The sequence below is a fragment of the Lygodium microphyllum genome, chromosome 3 (genome assembly GCF_053477565.2).
Source record: "Lygodium microphyllum isolate KBCC chromosome 3, Lygodium_microphyllum_v1.1.10, whole genome shotgun sequence".
Classification (NCBI taxonomy): domain Eukaryota; kingdom Viridiplantae; phylum Streptophyta; class Polypodiopsida; order Schizaeales; family Lygodiaceae; genus Lygodium; species Lygodium microphyllum.
The window spans coordinates 66,369,981-66,391,620 of NC_141137.1; the positions used below are offsets into that span (position 1 = coordinate 66,369,981).

The 21,640-nt window shown below is 42.7% G+C and overlaps 1 protein-coding gene across 2 annotated transcripts in view; it reads right to left on the reverse strand.

Annotated features, from left to right (window-relative positions):
• Nucleotides 1-1,766: 1,766 nt before the first annotated feature.
• The window catches only part of LOC148038445 (folylpolyglutamate synthase-like), a 157,983-nt gene continuing 138,109 nt past the window's right edge, over nucleotides 1,767-21,640 (reverse strand). For both annotated transcript variants that reach the window (XM_087672168.1, XM_087672161.1), the window contains exons 8-15: nucleotides 8,281-8,327; nucleotides 8,059-8,136; nucleotides 7,806-7,970; nucleotides 7,220-7,567; nucleotides 7,061-7,139; nucleotides 5,376-5,546; nucleotides 2,578-2,720; nucleotides 1,767-2,500 (exon numbers count right to left, since the gene is read on the reverse strand). In XM_087672168.1, the coding sequence (XP_087528294.1) occupies nucleotides 2,417-2,500; nucleotides 2,578-2,720; nucleotides 5,376-5,546; nucleotides 7,061-7,139; nucleotides 7,220-7,567; nucleotides 7,806-7,970; nucleotides 8,059-8,136; nucleotides 8,281-8,327 (1,115 nt within the window). In that variant the 3' untranslated portion in view covers nucleotides 1,767-2,416. The remainder of the gene's footprint in view (nucleotides 2,501-2,577; nucleotides 2,721-5,375; nucleotides 5,547-7,060; nucleotides 7,140-7,219; nucleotides 7,568-7,805; nucleotides 7,971-8,058; nucleotides 8,137-8,280; nucleotides 8,328-21,640) is intronic.

Below are 21,640 nucleotides of genomic sequence, written 5' to 3' on the forward strand. Positions count from 1 at the left end.
CATAGGTTGTGCTTAAGATGTGACCAAGCATGAAATTTTGAGGCACAAAACTAAGTTAAGCAAGTGAGCCCATCTATGAATAAACAAGACCACTAGTATGCACTGAAGCATTTGCCCATTTGTCTCCAAGAAGAGCTCCTAGCACTACATTGATTCCAAACAAGAAAGGCTCCTTCAAGAATATGCTTTCAAAAGGAAAAGGGAGTTTAGGCAAAAAGGTGAATTGAAACTAAACAAAATTAGCTCTTAACAAGTCTAAAGACGGGCCACTTAATTTGGGGTGATTTTGTGAGAACCACCTTATCACCGTACCATTGTAGTAGCGTGTATCCCTAATGTACAACTAATATAGTGAAAGTGGCAACGTTGGCTATCTATGGAATGGCGAGAGCTATTCAACTAAAGAGGACCTCAAACATGTCCCAACAAATTTAATAAAGTCCAAGTAATGATACGTGCATTATCTTCAGACATGCTAGCGAACAAATTTAATGAAGTCCAAGTATGGACATATGTGTGGTCTTCAAAGATGTTAGCAAACAAACTTAACGATAAGGCATATGCATAACATGTGAATGAAAAACAATCGATCCCTGAGACCCATAAATCAATGGAGAGGTATGGAGACCATAGGAGACAAGAAACCTAATTATTTATCAATAAGCAGCTATATTGTTATCTTTGCGCTGGTCGTCCGTCACCAGTTGTCTACTGTTAGCTCACCGATGACAGCATTTTAGAAGCAGTGTCTACGCATATTTCTTTAATCCTTTGTGGCAAAAATGCAGCAGCAAAGATGGGTTTCAAATGTGTAGTGAGTTTTGGTACTTGTTCCTCTGGCTTTCTTCTTTAGCTGGATTGGCTATGGTTGCAATCCAGGCTCCTCAGTCTTGTTAGTTTGGGGCAGCTGCTCGTGCTTACCGCTATATTCTCATTTGGAGCAGCAATGTTGACATGTGACCCGTTGCCAATCTCATTTTCGTGCTCTTCATTTGTTCGTCCTCTGCTGTTTTGGTCGACTGCCAGCAGTGTTTCTTGGGCAAATAGCATGGGTGAGCATTTTCTCTAATTTGAGATATTGGTGGACACAGATGCCATCTTTGTTGAGCAATCTTCTGTAGAAGCCATTCTTGCGACAGATTGACAGGAGAGGGGGCTATACAATCTTCTATAGGAGCCATTCCTGTGACAGGTTGGCAGGAGAGGGGGCAATACAGCCTCATCCCCCTTTCGGTGTCCAGGGCCCTCTGAGACAGTCCTCCATTGCCACACCTCTTCCGTCCGTTTGTGCAACATCCCTCCCATAGGTTCTATTCACTCGCCCACCATCTCCTCTAAGTGGTTCCCTCATTTCCCCATGCTGAATGTTCATATTTCCCAGTCTTGTGTTTTGCAGTCGCTTTCCTGAATAAAGTCACGTAGTGACAGTGATCGTGGCACAGAAGTGTGTTGGTGTAACTTGATAACACTGGAGATAAACAGGCAGAACTAGTGTCTCGAAGAGTCTCCATCTCGAAGCCCCAGTAGACTTTTGAGGATGTAAAACAAAAACTCTTCTCTAGCGTTGAGGTTAGGCTGGCAGGATGACATCCACGGTATCCAGATCAAGGTAAAAGGTACTGTTCACTCCTGAATTTACAATTCAGATGTCTGGTTTAATTAGTCCTTCACGTCTCACAATCTTGCAAAGATTGCTCAAATTTCGCATGATTCAAGCTTGTCAAGGACTGATTATCATCTCTTGACACGGTATGAAGACTGGCTATTCATTACAAGCGTGCATCATGTGAATCTGATCACGATTGATCATCATGGGATGGGCACGTATGGTTAATTTTTTGTGTATGCAGCTCCTGCGTCTCTACCCGGATTGCTCCACTTCTTCGACAGGTCGAATTCATTGGGCCACTCTTAGGATCCTTGATCCAGCCTGGCTCTTGCCAAGGATCAAGGGTGCCACTATATCAAAGCAAAAAGTTCATGAGCTACTCTTGCTTCCCAGGAGAACAATCCAGGATGGATTCTTACAACGTCACTGTGCCATAGCCTGCTATAATGTGAAACAGTCGTCACACATCATTCATAGATACCAACCATAAAACACACAAACCAACCTTTCTGATTAAGGCAGACCAAACACACTACCAGTCCAAACTTTTGGGAAGAGCATTAGGAGTGCTATTAATGGCCCTGTATCTGCTTTCAAGAAAAATGCTATGGTACATGTGGTCTGAGAAATCGACCACAACTAACGAGAGTGTAAAGAAACGCTTTCCAAAACTTGGAGCCTTGACGAAAGCTCTCTTTGCATTCTTACAACGCTTTCTTATTTTGAGAAGTCTTTTTGAATAAATTTTGATGTTTTACATCGTGACAGCCAAGAGCAGGACAGCAATAAACAGTAACTGGCTTTACTTTATAATGAGCTTCCTGATTCTTGACTTTGAGTAAGTAACTTAAGGAGATCACCGACGAGGTATAAAGAGCCGGTCACTAAAACCTGCCAAATAGGTCAAATGTTCAATGCTTATACTTGAAGAAAGAACAACCTTCCATTCTGTCAAACAAAATGCACACCTGAATATGGACAGAATTCTCTGAAGCCCGATGTCTTAGCCAGCTAAGAGCTGCCGGAAGGGAAGGCATGACGGCACTTGAAGAACCCATAACACACCCATCGTACAGTCTCTCTTGGCAATACTCTGTTGGTGTTGTTAACTCTGCAACAAAGGGAGGGATCAGCTTCACTGATAAGCTGACATGGAAAGAATCCCAAAAAAATAAGTAATGGTACCACTATGGTAAAGGGGCCGGCCAAGTGACGCCCCCCCAAAAGCAAGATACACACCCCACCCCAATTTAGTGATTTTCGCATTTAGTGACATTTTGCAAAAATGACTAACTTTTTTAGCCACTTAGTACTTATGATTCAAATTTTGTTCATATCACATATGAGCTCAATGTGAGTCAAATAATTGAGCCATCTAAACTTCTTTATATTCTGGATAACCTTAAAACAATGCATGCCTATGTATCACTCTATTGGCCCACCTATCTTGCAGGAATCCGAACTAACCACAGGTTTGTTCAGATCAGGCAGCAGCAATTTACTATTTAAAAAACTGCTTTCACAGTTGAGAAAAGAGGAAAAGGACTCTCAGAAGTCACTGTAAGGGGCTAGTCTCTTCGGCATAGTCGACCAAAAAGAGGAAGGCAAAATTGTAAGATCCAGGCAGGTCTAAGTTCATCTGAAAAAGCCAATGCAGGGTGACTCCACCTTGGTGGGGACCATGCATGTGACTACTGTATATAGGATGTAATGGAGATAACAGATCTTACCTATGCAGTTACTCCTCCTTGTATCACTTCATTTAGAGCTTGTAGCATACTAGGAGCTCAGGTGCTCCTGTTATCTCTTGCTCTAGAGCTTGTAGCATACTAGGAGCTCAGTTGTCCATATGTTTCTTGCTTGGAGGAATTATAAACCAAAATGTCATCCAAGAAAATATTGACAAAAAACTCACTCTGAATATCTTGCTCATCACCCCAATCAAAGAGGCAACAACACTGGTTAAACCGAAACGCATCCCCATCATCTTCAACTGCCCAAATGGATTCTAAAAGGCATCTTCTAGCTGTCAGTTATTAACACTTTGTGACATTATTTTCACTGCATCCTGCATGGAGAGAAATTTGTCAATAGTGAAAATGAGAATTGGTTATTGAGGGGCAGCTTGTCCAAGAAGATCTGACTTAGATCATACCTCCAACAAAAGGAAGAGATCTCACTTTGAAGTTGCTCCACCTTTTTTATGTAGTCTATAATAAGGAAATCTGCCGTGTATTCAATCAGTCTCCAAAGTAGCACGATGTCATAGGGTCATAGAGGCTAGAAAACTGTGCCCAAATTTCACAAGACACAGTATATTGCTTTTCATATGCAGCACAACACCTTATAGAATAAATGATCTGATTTGAGCAACAAGGTCCCAATATGATGCCTTTTTCTGAGACTTTCCCTTATTTTCAATACATGGTGACAAATCTCCACATGTTAGAGGATGTTCACCTTCAACTTCCCACATTCCCAGGATTCAGACACCCTAGCAGTGGCCATGGTCCCATTCCTTGTTCCTAAAGATGGGGTCTTATCACCAGTCTTAAAGCTTGAAAGAGCAGTATTGATCAGTCATTGATAATTCTATCACCCATCAATCCTGTGCATGCCCAGTTTTCTATATATCCTCAGGCAATGCTAGGCATAGTTGCATTCGTACTACGTACGAACTAGTTCATTCCGTACGGTTCATACCGTACCGTACGTATCCGTACCATTTCATTTAAAAAAAAGCTATTTTTGGCCTCTAAAGACTAGACCATACAATATCTTCCAACTCCTAAGCCTTATGTTTATTATCATAATTCCAAGTCTCTCTCACCCACTCCCTTTCTCTCTCTCTCTCTCTCTCCTTCCAAGATGAGTATGCAATTCCAAGATCTCTCTCTCTCTCTCTCTCTCTCTCGTCTCACACACAAACACAAAAGAATGAAGAGCCTATTTGTCCATCCACCCTAAACTTTGCTTTGTTCTTTGATGTATTACATATACACTCCCATCTATCTTCTAGTAGTGCATTGCACATGTTGAGCATGAGATTTTTCCTTGTTATCCTCATGTATTCATCCTATTAACTCAAGTGACATTGCTATTTTAGCTCTAAACATGTGTTCTATTATCTATAATCCAAAATAACCAAGTTTTTGTTTTTTTTTTCGTACTAATATCGTACCGTACCATATAAAATCATAAGGTACCAGTTAGTACCGTATTTTATCATACCGTACCGTATCGTACCTTTTGTACCTAACAACCCTGATGCTAGGACAGGATATCAGGTCTGGGGATCCTCAAGTTTATGTGATAGAGAATTTCCCACACCAGTAAACTTCCGTTTCCATTGGAAGCATGGAAGTTTTTGTTTTTTGTTTTCGTACTAATATCGTACCGTACCATATAAAATCATAAGGTACCAATTAGTACCGTATTTTATCATACCGTACCGTATCGTACCTTTTGTACCTAACAACCCTGATGCTAGGACAGGATATCAGGTCTGGGGATCCTCAAGTTTATGTGATAGAGAATTTCCCACACCAGTAAACTTCTGTTTCCATTGGAAGCATGGAAAACCCCACTTCTTTAGGCACATTTTGTATATGCACCAGCAACGTTGTAGAATGATTAACTAGCTGAGGGTGTGCTAAAACCATTTGTATCCATTATGCTTGTAACATATTTTAATGTTACTAAAACAAAACAAAAAATCCTAGGAAAAGAAAAATATTACCCTTACAAGTGTACCTCAGAATCATACCTTTATGAGTCCCTGGTTGAAGGGATTCCCAAATGTTTTGCAGTATCTTCTGCCATGACAAATCTGGTGTTGTCTCCATAGAATTAGAATAAATTTCTGCCACAGTGCGTGTGTCAATTGACTTAGTGCTAGAAAATGTTGGTACGAAAAGGGCCATGCTTATGTGAAGACCTGCAGGGACAAAAAAATTCACAAAATCAGTATTTTGTTATGTGTGATGTACTGCAAATTTCAGAGAATAAAAGCACTCAATAAGTCATGCTTGTACGCTAACCACAGAGCTGTAATGGCCAACAGCCAGATCAAGCTTACAGAAATGTCGAACAGTAAGTGCCAGAAATAGATGTCTGGTATCATCACAGAGATTCAAATCTCTCAATAAAAGTTCAGCTGTTTAGGTAAGCTTTCAGTCTCTCATTTTCTGTTGGCTCTGAAGTAATCAAGAATGTGAGTCATGTAAACAGTCCTGTTCTGTTTCAAGATGTCTACCTATCCACCTAGGGATGTCCCATTTTTGGATACATCACTAGATTGGGGAGGCAGATCTGGATGAGCAGGATCAGAATGATGTAGTGAAATCTCAGCATTAGACTGCAAGGGGCATATCACTGCCCTTCCTTGCTGACTTTCTGAGGAGATTAAGGGATGGTTTTAGACCTGGAAAATTTTCCCTCTTTCTATGGTTACTAGCACACCAGAGTTTAGCAGTTGGTACATGCTTTTGCTGTGGCAGAGATGTTGTTCCTTGTGCTAGATGCCCTTAGGATGGCTTCATGGCACATTGCCCTAGAGCTCAAGAGTTACAGAGGAGAGTCCTTAGGATGGTTTCATGGCACTCTAAAGTCTATGATCATGACATGGGGAACTGTCACAGATGGAGGCCCAGCCTGTGGATACAAGGATCTACAGTCATGTCGTGCTTATTTTGTCTTAGAGCAGCTTGTGAGCAAGATCATCATGCCAAATTTCTCACAAACACTGTGGACTTCCGGCTCAAGGACATTGTCATAGATGGGAGCTCACAGCCAGCATCATTGCCTGGTACACATGGACCGTCGGATGCAGTCATACTACAGATCTATTGGACATATCCACTGCAAAGACTTCTCTCCAGGATTTAGATAGAGATTGTTCATATTTTCTGTGGGAGATGAGAGAGGATAAAAGGAAGCTTCGAGACTGTAAGGAGGAGAGATTCTTTTATCAGGACCTAGGATTCTTGCACCTTCTTTCACTGTCAGCCGCGTATGGTATGGCCCTACAGAACTCCCAACTGGTTATTCAAGCACACTTTGTAATAGACTTCCCCCTCCATACTTTTTATTTTGGAATTCCCTTACAGGACTTTACTGTACACATGTACTTTGCCTTGGGATACTTTGTCCCGAGAAGATTTATTAACAGAATTTCTCTCTTCTCTGGAAAAACAGTTGTGTACCTATAGCCTTCCTTTTCCTTCGGTTTAGTTCAAATGACATAAACACTCTACTGGATCTACTCAGCTTTTGTATTTAGCATGTTCAAAAGGAGGAGCTGGCATGTGCTGACCTTATCATTTGAAGGCATAGTTCAACACTTTATGTCTCACAACGACCTATGACACCTATAACCTCCTTTTTTGTAATAAATCTTAGCAAAGGACTAAACTTATATTGCTGAATTATTTTCGGAAAGGTTCATCTCACCATTTTGATTGAAAGTATTTACAAGATGTTGCAGAAGAAGCTCAGGATCCCGTTTAGGCATGCAGTTAAAAAGCAGAACCTGTACAACACATTGAGACGGGAGAATCAATGACCAGAATCTGTATTTGTTAAAACATGGCAGTAGCCATTTTGACCAACCTTTTGACTTTGTAAGGCTCGTTTGGAAGTCCTTGCTGAGTCCCCATTATTGACACAACCTTCACTTCCATTTAACACTATTTTATGGCCTCCACTGGTGCCTCTTCCATCTTTATTCCTTTCCTCTGTCAAAGTAACAGCAGATGTAAACCACTTTGCACATGCTTCCATACTCTCTGGACTGTGTGCCCCATCTAAGAAAAATGTTACTGCTCCTGCACTCTCTACACTGGAAATAGTTTGCCCACTGATGTTTTCATATCTCTGAGTAACATCATGAATAATCTGGCCCCTGCCAGGCCATGAAGTCGTTGCAAGTCCATGAAGATATGCTTCAGGCAACCTTCCCTATGAGTTTCATTAAATAACAATTAGAATATAGGAATTACAATGTATAAAGCTCCTAGCTTTTGACAACTTCAGTCTTTCAGACTCATCACAATGAACAACAAGAACAATATCCAACAATTCTCTTGTTTTGTATGTAAAGCAACTTTCTCAAGCAAAACTGCTAAATTCTAACTAGCTAGAAATACACAGTAACTGAATGTGCAATATCAAAAGGCTGCAAGGTTATGCTACTAACTTGCTCTAGCAAGGCCATGTTCTGCAATGCTCCATGACTTTTTTCCCATGAAGAGCACAAGGCCACAGCAAGTGCTGCATTGACACGCTGGTGTTCTCCCTCCAGGCCAAGCTGTATATGATCTGTTACGTATGTCTCTAAGGCTGGTGCCACACTGAATGGTATCTGCAGGAAACATATTCAGAATGAACTTCAAGACTCCTACTCAACTAAAAAGATCAAACCATTTATTTCGAGAAAGCAGCTACATTACCGACAGAGATTCAGCTTTTCTCTGGAGTACCTCCATTGCTTCAGGCTGCTGAGGAACAGAAAAAGCAGGCACACCTGCCTTCAAGAGACCACACATAGTCACTAATAAACCTAAATTAGCCCAAACAAGTTCTAAAATTGCATGATGCAGCATAATGATTGCCTAGAAATAGGCAATGTGTCATAATTATCATGGCAAGGAGCATTCGGAAAGATCTGATACCTTAAAAATCCCAGCTTTTTCACTCGCTATTTCAGCTAGGGTGTTCCCTGCAATCAAAAGCCAGTAAAACTTCACCAATATAAACTCCAAATGGTGTAAATATCCAAAGTGTGAACAACAGAAAGGCAACAGGAAATCTCCATATTGAACAAAACAAGAGAAACATATCAAGAAGAATGCTTCACTGCATCAGCAAAAATGTTCTCCAGACCAGTGCAATTATTGATAAATCATAGGTACAACAAGCTGTAATAAAGACTTACGCTTTGTCTAAAATTGAGGCCTCAAAAATATCTATGATGCATTTGATGATACACAAGTGATCACACTTTGCCAAAGGTATAGGCTGGGTATGCATTCTAGACCCTTACGGAGAAAGACAAAGACACTCTGCAGCCACAATGATCTATCCCTCATCTAAATGAAATGGACAGACTGAAGGATTGGAAAGTGTCAATGTAAGACTCTTTGGTTGCTGGGATCTGTCTGCATGGGCTTGAAATCCACTAGCATAACTCACCCCATCCATGGCTTGATGAAGCTTGTTACTGCTCTCTCACATGTGGACAAGCCTTTAAAATTGAGACTATGAAGAGACCTTTACTGCCACAACTAGGATTACTATGATTTAAGGACATTGATCTCAACGCAACAAGCTTGTTGGAAGCATCACAAGAGGAGACATCCCTTATATACCCCATCCTGTTGTGAGGATGTGGTAGGAACCCCTTTTCCTGCAAGTGAATTTTCACTTCAAAAATTTAAGTTTTCAAATCGTCTCACTTTTTTTTTCACAAAAGGTTACTAAAACTAAAGAATGATCATATGTACAAGTGGGCATTTGGCAAGCATGTGAAAGCAATTCACCACTCCGAAAAAACTTGTTGAAGCCCCTGAATAGTAAGAGTGTCCTGCACCGGCCACACAGTAATAATGATTAAAGTTATGCAAATAATCTCTAACCATGGATCAGCCATATCACAAATGACAACCCCTGCTGATACCATAGAAGTCACCTAACACAAGAGGCCTCCAAAGTGACCAATTCAACCATGAATTCAAGAGATAAGAGTGGAAGATGATTCATGAAAGCATTTATTGTACGCCAGAAGGACTAAAGTCCAATCCAATGCAAGAAATAAAACAAGTCAGAATGTTGCAGCTACAATGTGTCAATCTGGGGTAATCTTACCAACACCCAAGAGTGACTTAGTAATTATTTGGGATGTCATCAAAGTCAAAACCCTTGAACTATCCCATTCCAAGAGAGTAGCCTTGACACAGCCAACAATTCCATTTGGAAAGAGTTAGCATCCAAACGATCCTCCACTGGGTGCCATTGCACTTTGTGCAGAACAAGCTTCCACGAGCATACCAAATGATATACCAAGAGCGAGCAAGATATGAAGAACTGACCTGCTGTGTTTAGGATGTGCCACCATGAGTCCCAAATGGTAGTATTACCATGCACACATCCTCCATCTTCCAAAAAGAAATGGATAACAATGACCCAAGGGTGATGATCAGTCCACATAGCTTCAAAAAAGTGACCAACAAAGAGCCACTGTACAAGTCTCAGAATCGAGAATAGCTTCCCGTCCCACGCTTTTTGGGGAGCAAACATCCATCCAAGAAATACTTGCATGGAGCAGGTCCATTTTCCAGAGCATAAAACGAATGTGCCTAGTAAGATCATTCAAGGTAGTGGTAGTCCAGGGCAGAAATGGCAAAAATAAGTTAAGCACAGGTAACATGATAGTCTATGTGACTTTGAGATAAACATGGAATGGCCAGGCCTGAGATTTCCAATAAACAAACTTAACCTTCAATTTGTGCAAAATCCATTCTAACAAGTACTTCAGCTGAATATCAATACACAAAGGATACGCTAGACAGCTGGTGACAATGTCACAGGGTATTACCACGTCCTGCCATTCCAATGTCTACAAGTTTGATTTAGTACAATTGATGAGGGAGGATTTTAAGGCATTAATACGAAGGCAATAAGGATGCACAAATAGGTTCCAAACATCCAACAGCTTGTGAAAACCATCCCTTTCTACTTTCACGATCATGAAAGTATCAATAAGCAATGATTAGCCAACAAAGTACAAACCAAAAGGAAGGGATAAGCCAACCAATTGTCTAGTATCCACTAGGTGGGATAACATAGTGAGGACTCAATGGATCACCAAGGCAGAAAACTGAGGACTCCAAGTACAACCTTGTTTGGTGGAGCATGCAAGGGCGAAGGGTTCAATGACACCACAAGTCAGTATAACCTGCGAAAAAGCGTCATTGCTAATAGTGTATATCAAATGAGACATGTGTGGTCCAAAGCCTATTGCATGCATAAGTTCCACAATAAAAGACTATTCTAAGAAGTTAAAAGCTTTTTCCAAATCTAACTAAAGCAAGACCATCTCTTGATTGGAATGCTTTGCATAGTCAATACTCATCTGTACATTCAGCACATTGTGCAAATCATTTCTACCCTTGATGAATCCATACTGATGGGGATGCACAACGTGAGGGAGATGCCTATGGAGACGATTCTCTCTCTCTCTCTCTCTCTCTCTCTCTCTCTCTCTCTCTCTCTCTCTCTCTCTCTCTCTCTCTCTCTCTACCAGCCAACCCTACTGACACTACCAGCCTAGCAGAGATAGAGCCACCTCGCCAGACACCTTACAAGCCACACTGTGGAGTCACATTGGATAGAGCCATTCCCCTTCGTCGAGCACAACGACCCCGTCTACGAAGACCATGTCCGAGGAGGCCACACCATTGTCGGATTAGAGCCATTATCACGAGACATCGAAGACTCACCACTAGGCATATCAGTGAAGCAACAAGGGACCGCATCGTAGCTGAGATCATGTGCAGATTTTGAGATCAGTTACAGCCCATAGTCTCCACTACACTTTTGTATATGGTTCTATCAGATCTAGTTCTCCTTTCCTTTCCTTTTCTTTTCTATCGATGGAACAACACTACACATGGTTCAACCCTAGTATAGTCCCATTGTATAGTTATTTTCAGTATTGTTTCATAGGCCACCCACTTATTTGTAATGCTATCTTTACCTTACTGATGAGATGACATTAGACATGGATGTACTCTGGATTTTGTCTCATAGGCCACATTGGTACAGTGCAAGTATCTGCGGTCCCATGGAGTAATGACCTTACCATGCTTGTCAAAGGCTAGATGCTTAAGAGGCACATGTAATGACTCTTGTCGAGCCTTGGGATTAGAGCTTGCCTTCATGCTCAAAGATGCAACACTAGCATCTTGGGACAAAGGCTTATCCTTATGACACACATATAGGTGCGCAGGGCATTTTGTGTATCCTCCAAGGATCCTGTTCTAAACAACATTTGGCGTTTTTCCCTTTTCCATTGCACCTCTTGCCAACCATGGACATCATCAATGAGGGGTGAAAGCTACTCATGTCACGATCTCTCTCTCTCTCTCTCTCTCTCTCTCTCTCTCTCTCTTTGTGAAGATAATTGAATTAAGTAGTAAATATTTACAACAGACCATCATGTCAGCAATAAAAGACATAAACTCTCTCTGTGCAGATATCTACATCACGCCTTCAGGCCAAAGAAACAAAAAGGAAGCAACTATATAGAAGCCAGCACGCTATCAGAACAACCTATTACATGAGTAGCACTAATAAATCACACAGAAAGGACAGCTCGGGTAGAGCGAACAATAGCTAGCCAGGGAGCAGCAATATCCGGAAGAACCAGGTCAGCTGACATCATAGAAGAGATTTTCCATAGCACTAAACCACGCACATGGGCCACATGTCCATGGATGCTCGATGTTGAATTAAAAATGAAGGCATTCCATATATGCCATATATGCCACAGGGCTATCCATCTAAGGAAATGGAAAAGGTAGGAATAATATGAATGAAAAAAAGACATAGAGGACATATTTCACATAATCCACGAACGAGCCAGTATGTGGTGTTGAGACGTAGAGGACCACACTCAGGAAATTAAAAAACCAGATGTGTCGAGCAACAGGGCAAGAGACAAAGAGGTGAAGCAATGTCTTATCACATGTAGTGCAGAAAACACAACCTGCAAAGATCTTTCGAGCATGGAGCACATCTCCCGTGGGAAGACCCCCAATAAGAAACCTCCACATGAACACTTTACACTGATACGGAACCTTAGACTTCCAAAGTTGGATAAATCTTTTCCGCCACTTCTTTTTGCTATCCCAAAGATGCCATAATTTATTAACTTTCCTAGTGACCCATCTCTTGGCTTCCACCATCTGATGATATATCTGATTAGCTGACCTTCTCTCCAAATCGTCAGAAAGCACAAACATCCAATCACGCCATGGATACCATGGCTGTAACGCAGGCAAAGGAGAGAACCTCTGAAGACTATCCTGTATGGATAACCAAATGCCACTATATGCACGAGGCACCCTAAAGTATTGATGAATACACCTGAAAGAATAAAGACGGGGCTGCTCAAGAATGACACCGTCAAGGATTGTCTTTAACCCCAACTCAGCCATCCGATTAAACTTGTCTCGCTGCAAATCTTTATACGCCAATCCAACAACCTTGAGGAAGCTAGCAGTACTTCTCCTTGCAACGAATTTTCCTCTTTATGCCAAACTGCAAAACGTAGAATCTCTTGCCAGGATGCAATCAAATGAGAAAGGGGAAAAGACTAGGAGGCCTTAAAAGGCCTCGTGGAATTAAGCACATGCCACCATGAAGCATGAATAACCGTGCTACCATGAGAGATGCCTGTCTTTTCTATGAATAATTTAGCAACATCTGACCAAGGATGACTTTGAATACATAGAGACTGCAAAAGGGATAGCCTCAAAGCGACCATATGCAAATTAACATCCAACAAAGCTACACCCCCCATCCTTTTTGGAGTAGTCACATGCTACCACAAAATCCATACCTAACCCAAGCGATTGCCTTTCTCTTTCCACAGTATGAATCTGATAGGCTGAACCAATTCCAAAAGGGACTTCTTAGTCCAAGGAAGCAATGGCAGAAAGAACGAAATCGTACTAATCATAATGCATTTAGCAACTTTTAATCTGACATGTAGAAGCCAGCTCTAAGATTTTCAGTACATGAATCTGTTATGAATCAAGAGGGGCCATCCAATCCAGCAAGGCGCGGGGAGCTACCTCCACACCAATAGGATATCCCAAGTGTCTAGTTATATTGCCCCTTAAGATCACAATTCCATTCCAGCCCAAGGCCTACAAATCATTCTCCGTACAGGAGAGAAGGGTAGATCTTTTATTATTAATATGAAGACCCGATGCCAAAGCAAAAAGATTCCACGCCACCATTGCCCAATTAACATTAGTGCAATCAGCCTCGAGGAACATAAAAGAATCATCTGCCAAAGATTGACTCACAAGCTGCTCACCACAAGGAAGAGATAAGCCAACTATCTCACCTTGAGCTGCCAACTTATCCAATAATGAGAGTATCAGGTGAGTTACCAAAGCAAACAACCAAGGGTTGAGAGGACAGCCTTGCCGAAGAGACCGAGATAAGGCAATTTCCTCCATAATCCCTCCATTAAGAGCAATACGAGCCACAACACCCTAACTAATGGTATCAACTAGAGAAATCATATGGGGGCCAAAACCCATTGTAGACATTAATTGCTGCAAAAATGACCAACTAACATGATCAAATGTCTTCTCAGTATCCAGCTGAAGGATAACAACCTGCTAGCCAGAAGCTTTGGCATAGTCAATTCCTAGTTGAACATTCAAAATGTTGTGCACTATATTCCGACCTTTAATGAAACCGTATTGACATGGATGAACGAGGTTTGGAAATACTTTCTGCAATCTGTTGGCAATAATTTTGGAAAAGATTTTATAGAACGGCCCCATAACATAAATGGGTCTCCATTGTTTCAAAGAGGTTGGAGAGGGAACCTTGGGCAACAACCTAATGAAAGCAATCTTCCAATATGAAGGCATCATACCATAATTCCATACTTACTAACACAGGCAAGTTAATGGGTCCTTAAGCAATTCCACATGGGCTGAAAACAGCTCATTAGAAAGTCCATCCCAGTCAAGACTTTTCCTTCAAGGCAAGTGGGACAGCACTTCTTCCACTTCATCTTCTGAAATATCAACCTCCATTAAGTTCACCCATTCTGGTTTGAACTGATTACTAACCAGGTCACAAATATATCTTCGAGCAGAGAGAACAGCATTGGAAAGAATCTCTTGCGAACCCAACAAGGACCTATAAAAGTCAACACTCATCCCAATGATGGAGGTAGGATTAGTCACCATAACACCTTGACCATCCTTTAAGCGCACAATATTTTCTTGGGTATATTTTTTATGCAGACGAGGCAAAAATTGATGAGTTTGACAATTATTATCGTGTAAAGCTTTGGCTCTGGCCATCATTTTGTATTTTGCATACTCCTCTTCCTAAAGAGATTGAACCTGCCTTTCAACCATTCCATGCATGTGAGCAAGTCATCATTGGAATCCCCAGTCTGACACAAAGACAAGGAATGGGCTAATAAAGATTGGACATGCTGCAATTCAGCTCGAAAAGAGAAAGCATGATGAATACCATATTGTCGGGATAACGCTCGCACATTATTCTTGAAAACTGCCCATGCTTCCATCCCTCCAGATAGGACCCTCGAGCTAAAAGAAGCTATTAGTTGCTGAACACCTTCCAAAATTTGGTTGTGTTGCAGAAAAGATTGATTAAAATGAAGAGGCAAACAAGCAAAGAGAGCCTTAAATGCATGAAGATGTCTGTGGCTCATTTCCAAGACCAAAAGGTAATGATCTGACAAAACATGCTATCTTTCCACCCACATATCAATGACTACAGGAAGAAAAAAATCACTCTATTAAATGTAGATCCTATCCAGTCTGTCCTAGGTATTTGGATGCTCAAAAGAACGATAAGTATATCCAGCTTGTGATGGATACATCCAGGACCACATGTCCTGTTTCAAAGACACTGCTGCAAGAGAATCCCGAGCCTATCGCTCAGGACCATCCATAACCGAATGCAGAGAAGTCGCCTAATCCCCGGATACAGATGCATTAAAATCACCCATTACAAAGCCTTGACAGACCATGGCAAAGGAGTGCAGGTCATCCCAAAGCTGAATACGTTTCCTTGCAATAGAAGGAGAATACACACCTACAAGCCACAAAACTTCTCCCTCATAAATTATTTCCAGAATCACGAATCGACCAAGAGGGTCCTAAGAAACCAACGATGGTTGCAAGGTGGATTTGACAGCCAACATAACTCTCGATTTATGTGGAGCTCGACCACAAAAAAAAACCGCACAATCCTTGTATACATAAGAAGATCCAGCTAAAGCGTGCTCTTTGTGCTCCACAGACTAACACAACTTTCCACAACCAATACTACTTATTTCTCAAAAAACTCCCTTTCACATTCCACAAAGAAATTTTCATGATCAATCACAAATGACAAAAACTACTAAGCCATCGCTTTCCCTTTCCTTTTTACATCAATAACCTTGGCAACCTCTTAGAATCTCTTCATTTCACTTCGGATAACATCTACAAGATCTGCCCTTTGCAAGCCTGTAATCAATGCACAGGAAGGAAACTGCAACTTCTGGGAACGGAAAATATCCCGAGGAGACACAAGCCTCCCACGCGCATCGAAGGGCAAAGCAAAATCAGAAGTCCTTTTATCTTCCACTGCTGAAGCATGCAAAGATTGAGGTTTCATATAAAACCCCCTACCTCTGCATTGAAAGGTTTGAGTGATTGGGGGCGGTGGAGGATGAGCAAGAATCATGTCTCGCATTACGACGAACCACACTGACCCAAGAATCCTCCTGAGGAGACAAATTCCGACCAACCACAAGTGAAGCACGCTCCCCACCAATGTGGGAAACATCCTTCTTGCCTTCATCACGACCATGTTGGGAGAGTTTCTCTGGATTAGCTACTGGCTGCTCAATCATCTGCTGAGGGTAGTGGTCTTGCATTTCCATGTCTCGATCCATAGGGCACTGCACTACCTCTATATTTTTGTCGCATTCCGAAATGAAATGGCCCAACTGGCCACATCTGAAACAATGTCCTGCAAAAGTATCCCATTTCAACTCATACACCAATGTTTGTAACCCTAGAACCTCAAAACGAATTTTTGTCGGGTGAGGTTTCCTTGTATCCCAAAGCATACATGCCCTATTCCTATTCCAGGAAGCCAACCGAGGTTCCACCAAAACCTCCCCAAGGGTTCTCAAAACCCGAGGGAGGAGTCTCCAAAGATGTGTATGGAAATCAACCACCTCTACCCAAATTGGGCATGCCTGTCTCAGCACCTCCTAAAACTCAGCCATGGGCCTCCAAGGGACCACATGAACTAGCTCGCCATCCATAAACAAAGGAATGTGTTGCATAATAAAAGCCCGTACTTCCGCAAAACGAAAAAAAACCTCAAAGAACCCCTTTAGACCATCATAAATCTCTTCAACCAAGGGGACCTACATACACCCTGAAGCATCATCTGAGCATTGTTCAAAACTGAGAAGCATGGACTATAGCCAAGCCAACCACTCTAGCTGCTTCTACCATAGAAGATTGTGGTTGAGAATTTAAGTAGAATTATTTACCCCTATGTTGAAAAGTCTGAGTGATATTGTCATAAGCCCAATGCATGGGAACTCAACAAGCTTCCTGTCGAGCATGTCGTTTGTCCACAAAAACCGAAGGAGCGTCCTTACTCACCTAATCCTGATACACAAGACATGACTCACTAACAAGCTTGGCTTGAAGTGAACCCATATTAGCATTTGCGTGTTGCCTCAAAGGTGTAAGAGAGGAGTGGAGTGCTATGGTACAGCTTGGGGTCCACACTCCTCCATATCCACCTCAACATCCAAACCACACTGCAAACCCTTTGGAGCATGATCACATCCAAAGGAAAAATGACCCAACTCGGCACATTTGAAACAATGTCTTGCAAATGTACCCCATTTTAGCTCAAAGACCAGCGTATGCAATCCTTGTGCCTCAATGTAAAGTTTATTGCCGAGGCTTGCATGTATCCCAAAGCATACAAGCTCTGTTTCTGTTCCAAGGAGCCAAATTGAGCTTCACCAAGACTTGGCCCTGAGATCTCAATACAAGAGGAAGAAGCAGCCAGAGGTGAGAAGGAAATTAACCACTTCCACCCAGATTGGACATGCCTGCCTAAGGATATCTTGAAATTCCTCCGTGGGACGACATGAACCAGCTAACCATATAGAAACAAAGGGATACGTTACATTATGCGCACCCAAGTATCTGAAGAACGAAAGAGAATCTCAAAAAACCCCTTAGGGCCATCATAAATCTCCTCTACAAAGGCGGCAAATCATCAATTTGACTTGCATTATCAGTCAAAAGCATGGACAGCAACAATGCTCTAATCCAAGGAATTAAAGAAACCCTTTCCATAAAATAAAAGATGGATGCCCTCTCATGAAAGGCAACAAACTGTTGCAATACAATTTATATCCCCATGACCACTACCATAGGATCACCATCTAGCAAAGAGCTTGCTTTTCCAGCATTTGCATGGACATCATCATGCATGAGATTATTCCCACTAGCACGCATATACTAAAGAGTTTGCTTAGTCCACGAGGAAGGGTTACACATGGCCTACTGAGAGGTGTCACTTTGGTACTTGTCTCCTTACTCCTGCAAAGAAGGGCAATCGCCTTGCTGCAAGGGTTCCAAAACAATCATATTTGTAGATCCATTCTCTATCTCATGACGTTTGGCCACTTCATCATTTTCAACATCTTCAAGGATGTTCTCAATCGGTGACTCCTCATCCAAATCCAAATCATGCTCTCAACCCATGACTCCTCGTCCTCGTCCTCGTCCTCTCTCTCTCTCTCTCTCTCTCTCTCTCTCTCTCTCTCTCTCTCTCTTTGTGTGACTCAATAGACAAACAAGATCAAGAGGGTTGAGGAGAAGTCGCCGCATGTGCCTGGGCCTTCGCTACCAATGTCTCCAGTACACCATCTTCAAAGAAGTTTCCTAATACTGCAAAAAGGATTAGGTCTCTACTGAGGATCAACCCCCGAGGAAGAGGATCAATCTACAGTGTGAGACGTGGAGCTTTGGTACTTGTGATCCCAAGAAGTGATCATCCAACCATCAACATCACAAGCCAAAAGGGCTAGTGGATCACATGCGGGCTGGTGTTGTTACAGCTCTTTGGGCAGCTGGGATTCCTTGAAGGTGGTAGTAGGGACTGAAGGAGACAACACATTTCGATAACGCGAATAGGTGCGAAGAGGATCCTATGATGCAGAAGGACCAGCAAGCACTGCAGGCATGGAGATCTACTTGGCCTTGCCTTTAGTACAACAGCTTGGGCCTCCATCCCTCTGTCTCCAAATCTAAGGGCAGAGCAAGTGGTTTGGAATTACAATAGTTGGGTTCAATAATCTGCCCCTCAGCAAGACTTGGGATACAATTTGTTCTTTCTCCATAGTCCAGCCCACCGTGGTAGTCTTTCTATCTAGACATTCTGCATGAGAAAGCGACCTAGTTGACCACAAGAGAAACAATGGCCAGCAAAAGTACCCCACTTGAGGTGAAACCAAAGAGGCCGCACACCATTGCAATTCAGGCGCAACCAGTTGGGCGTCTTTCTAGCTGTATTCCAAAGTATGCACAACCTGTTTCTATTGGTTGCTTGCAGACAAGGGAGCACCAACACATGAACCACAGCAACCATAGCATCTTGGAGGAGGGCCCAATAAATAGTCGGGCAATGCTCCACCTCCACCCATACCAAACATGCCTACTTGAGCAAATATTGAAAATCTCCCAACAGGCACCAAGAAACAATATGCACCAACTGTTTGTTGAAAAAGAGAGGTTGCTGATGGAGAAGAAAGTTCTGTGCTGAGGGAGAGTGAAGGACAACCTCGTAGAAACCCCACCAGCCAGCAAAGATCTCCTCCACACCGTCTATCTGAACAAGTGATACCAACCACTGACAGATCTTGGTAAGGACAAGCATCCAGCCTCTGATTAATATCTCACTCATGAAAGGCAAAAAAGGAGCAAAGAACCTCCTTGTTATTCACCCATGCATCCAAAATCTCTTCCTCCTCGCAGGTACAAATATCTTTACAACTATGTTCGACGTATTCCTCCAAAAGAGAGTTAGCGAACTCTAACAAATGCTCCTAATTTGGCTCTAGCAAATCCGGCGAGGGAGATGCCACCTATGCATACAAACATAGTGGGAGATCACCTGGATCAGGGGCCTCAAGGGCAACAGAAAATTCTTCATGCTTGCTGCATTTGATAGAAGGCTGATCATCACAGTGTGAGGAAGCCATCCCATTAGTACAAAGGACCATATCTACTTCTGCTGCGTCAGCTTGAACATCCATGGCTGAGTCTCCGGCCGCCAGAGGAAAGTCAACTGAGAAGGTGCAACAGGGGCCTCCAAAGAGCAAGGCAAAAGTACTGCCAAAAGCAGGGGCTCAGGGCAGGCGGCCCATGTCTAGTATGGGGCAGCAGACAGGACGAGGCACCTGCACACTACACAGGAGTCGCTGCCTCCAGCAGACGGAGGGCAGCAGGCTGCAGGTTGTGGCCCAGGCAGCCACACTGGTTTGCAGGGCATCGCCCTATGCACAAGGCAGTTGCAGGTCATCACCTGGTGGATGCCTACAGTCGGATCCTCAGCAGAGGTCGCAGACAGGGCAGTCGCAGTCATCACCTGCCAGGCTGTGCATTGCTGAAAACTGCCTCCACAGGAGTACAGGATCTGCGCCCAGCAAGCAGCGTGGCAGAGGCAGAAGACGAGCAGCAGGAGGCAAGGCAAAAGGCAGAAGACAAGCAGCAAGAAAAAACCCTAGGCCAGCAGTCCCGCCATTGTGTCCTCTCTCTCCCCCTCTCTCTCTCTCTCTTTTCTTTTTTTTTTTCGTAATGGATGTTATATTTATAAAGTACTAAACAACAAAAGAGTTACAAAAGTCATGTTACAAAATTCATGGCAAAGACGCAGAGGAAATTGCCATATGCCAAGGAAGTAAGTCCTCCCGAGGGAGTAAGTCAAAGTGCCGAATGAGATCTATCTGCCAATGCAAGAGGCCTTTAAGCCTCGCAATATGTCCCTGAACATTAGAGGCTGAATCAAAAAGAAAAGCATTCCGAATGGTCCAATTGTGCTAGCAGCCCCAGTATCTAAGAAAGTGAAACAAGATCTTCATATGCTACTGTGCCGGTGTAGGGTATTTGGGCCATACAAAAACCCAATCAAAAGGACTTAGTGAGAAACCAACCACTGCTCGCCAAACCGCTGACAAGAGTGACCAGATTTTCTTAGCGAGAGGGCAAGAAATAAATCGATGATGGGCAGATTCCAAATTGGTGGTGCAAAAGAAACAATTGCCGTTGGAGATTCGACGCTTGGAAAGGGCTGAAGCAAGAGGAAGGCCACCAATCATCACCCTCCAAAGAAAGACCTTGTATTTGAAAGGTGTCTTGTTCAACTAGCCCTACATCACAATTTCCTTCCACCATGACTGAGATTTATGCAATCCCCATACAGTATTAGCTTTAGTAACCAGCCATTGATGATCTTTAATCAAAAGATGATACACCTGGTTAGCTGAGGCCTTTTCCAAATTCAGCCGACCTACAAGGTCCCAGTCCTGCCAGGGACGATCCAAAGCAAGGGCAGGAAAGGGTTGTCTGCACTGGAGCACCAGCAAAAGCTGTTCCCATAAATCACGGTATCCACGAGGGATCCTGAAAAGCCTCCTAGCTATACAAAATGATATCAACACATTGCGACTGTCAAGGGTGGCATCTGCAACTAAAGTCAAGCCCAAACGTGCCATGCGGTTAAATTTTTGTGTGAGGTCATGTTTGCCTTCCCAAGAAAGTAATCACGAAGCTGCCAACAATTCCAATTGAAAAGAGTTAGTATCTAAGCCGTCCTCCGCTGGATGCCCTCGAGCCTTCTGGAGAACTAATTTCCAGGAGCATACCAAATAGGCAAGCAAGGATGAAGAAGGACTAGAAAACCGAGATTCTACATTAAGAACATGCCACTAGGAACTCCGAATGTGGATATTACCATGCAGAAGCCCATGATCCTCCAGAAAATAACAGGCTATAAAGACCCACGGGTGATGATCCAAGCACATGGCACGAAAAAGAGACCAACAAAGTGCCAACATATGAGTTTCGGCATCCAAAATAGCCCCACCACCCATGCATTTGGGGGTACATGTATGCGACCAAGAAATCCATGACATGCCTGCATGCAATGAGTCCTTCTTCCATA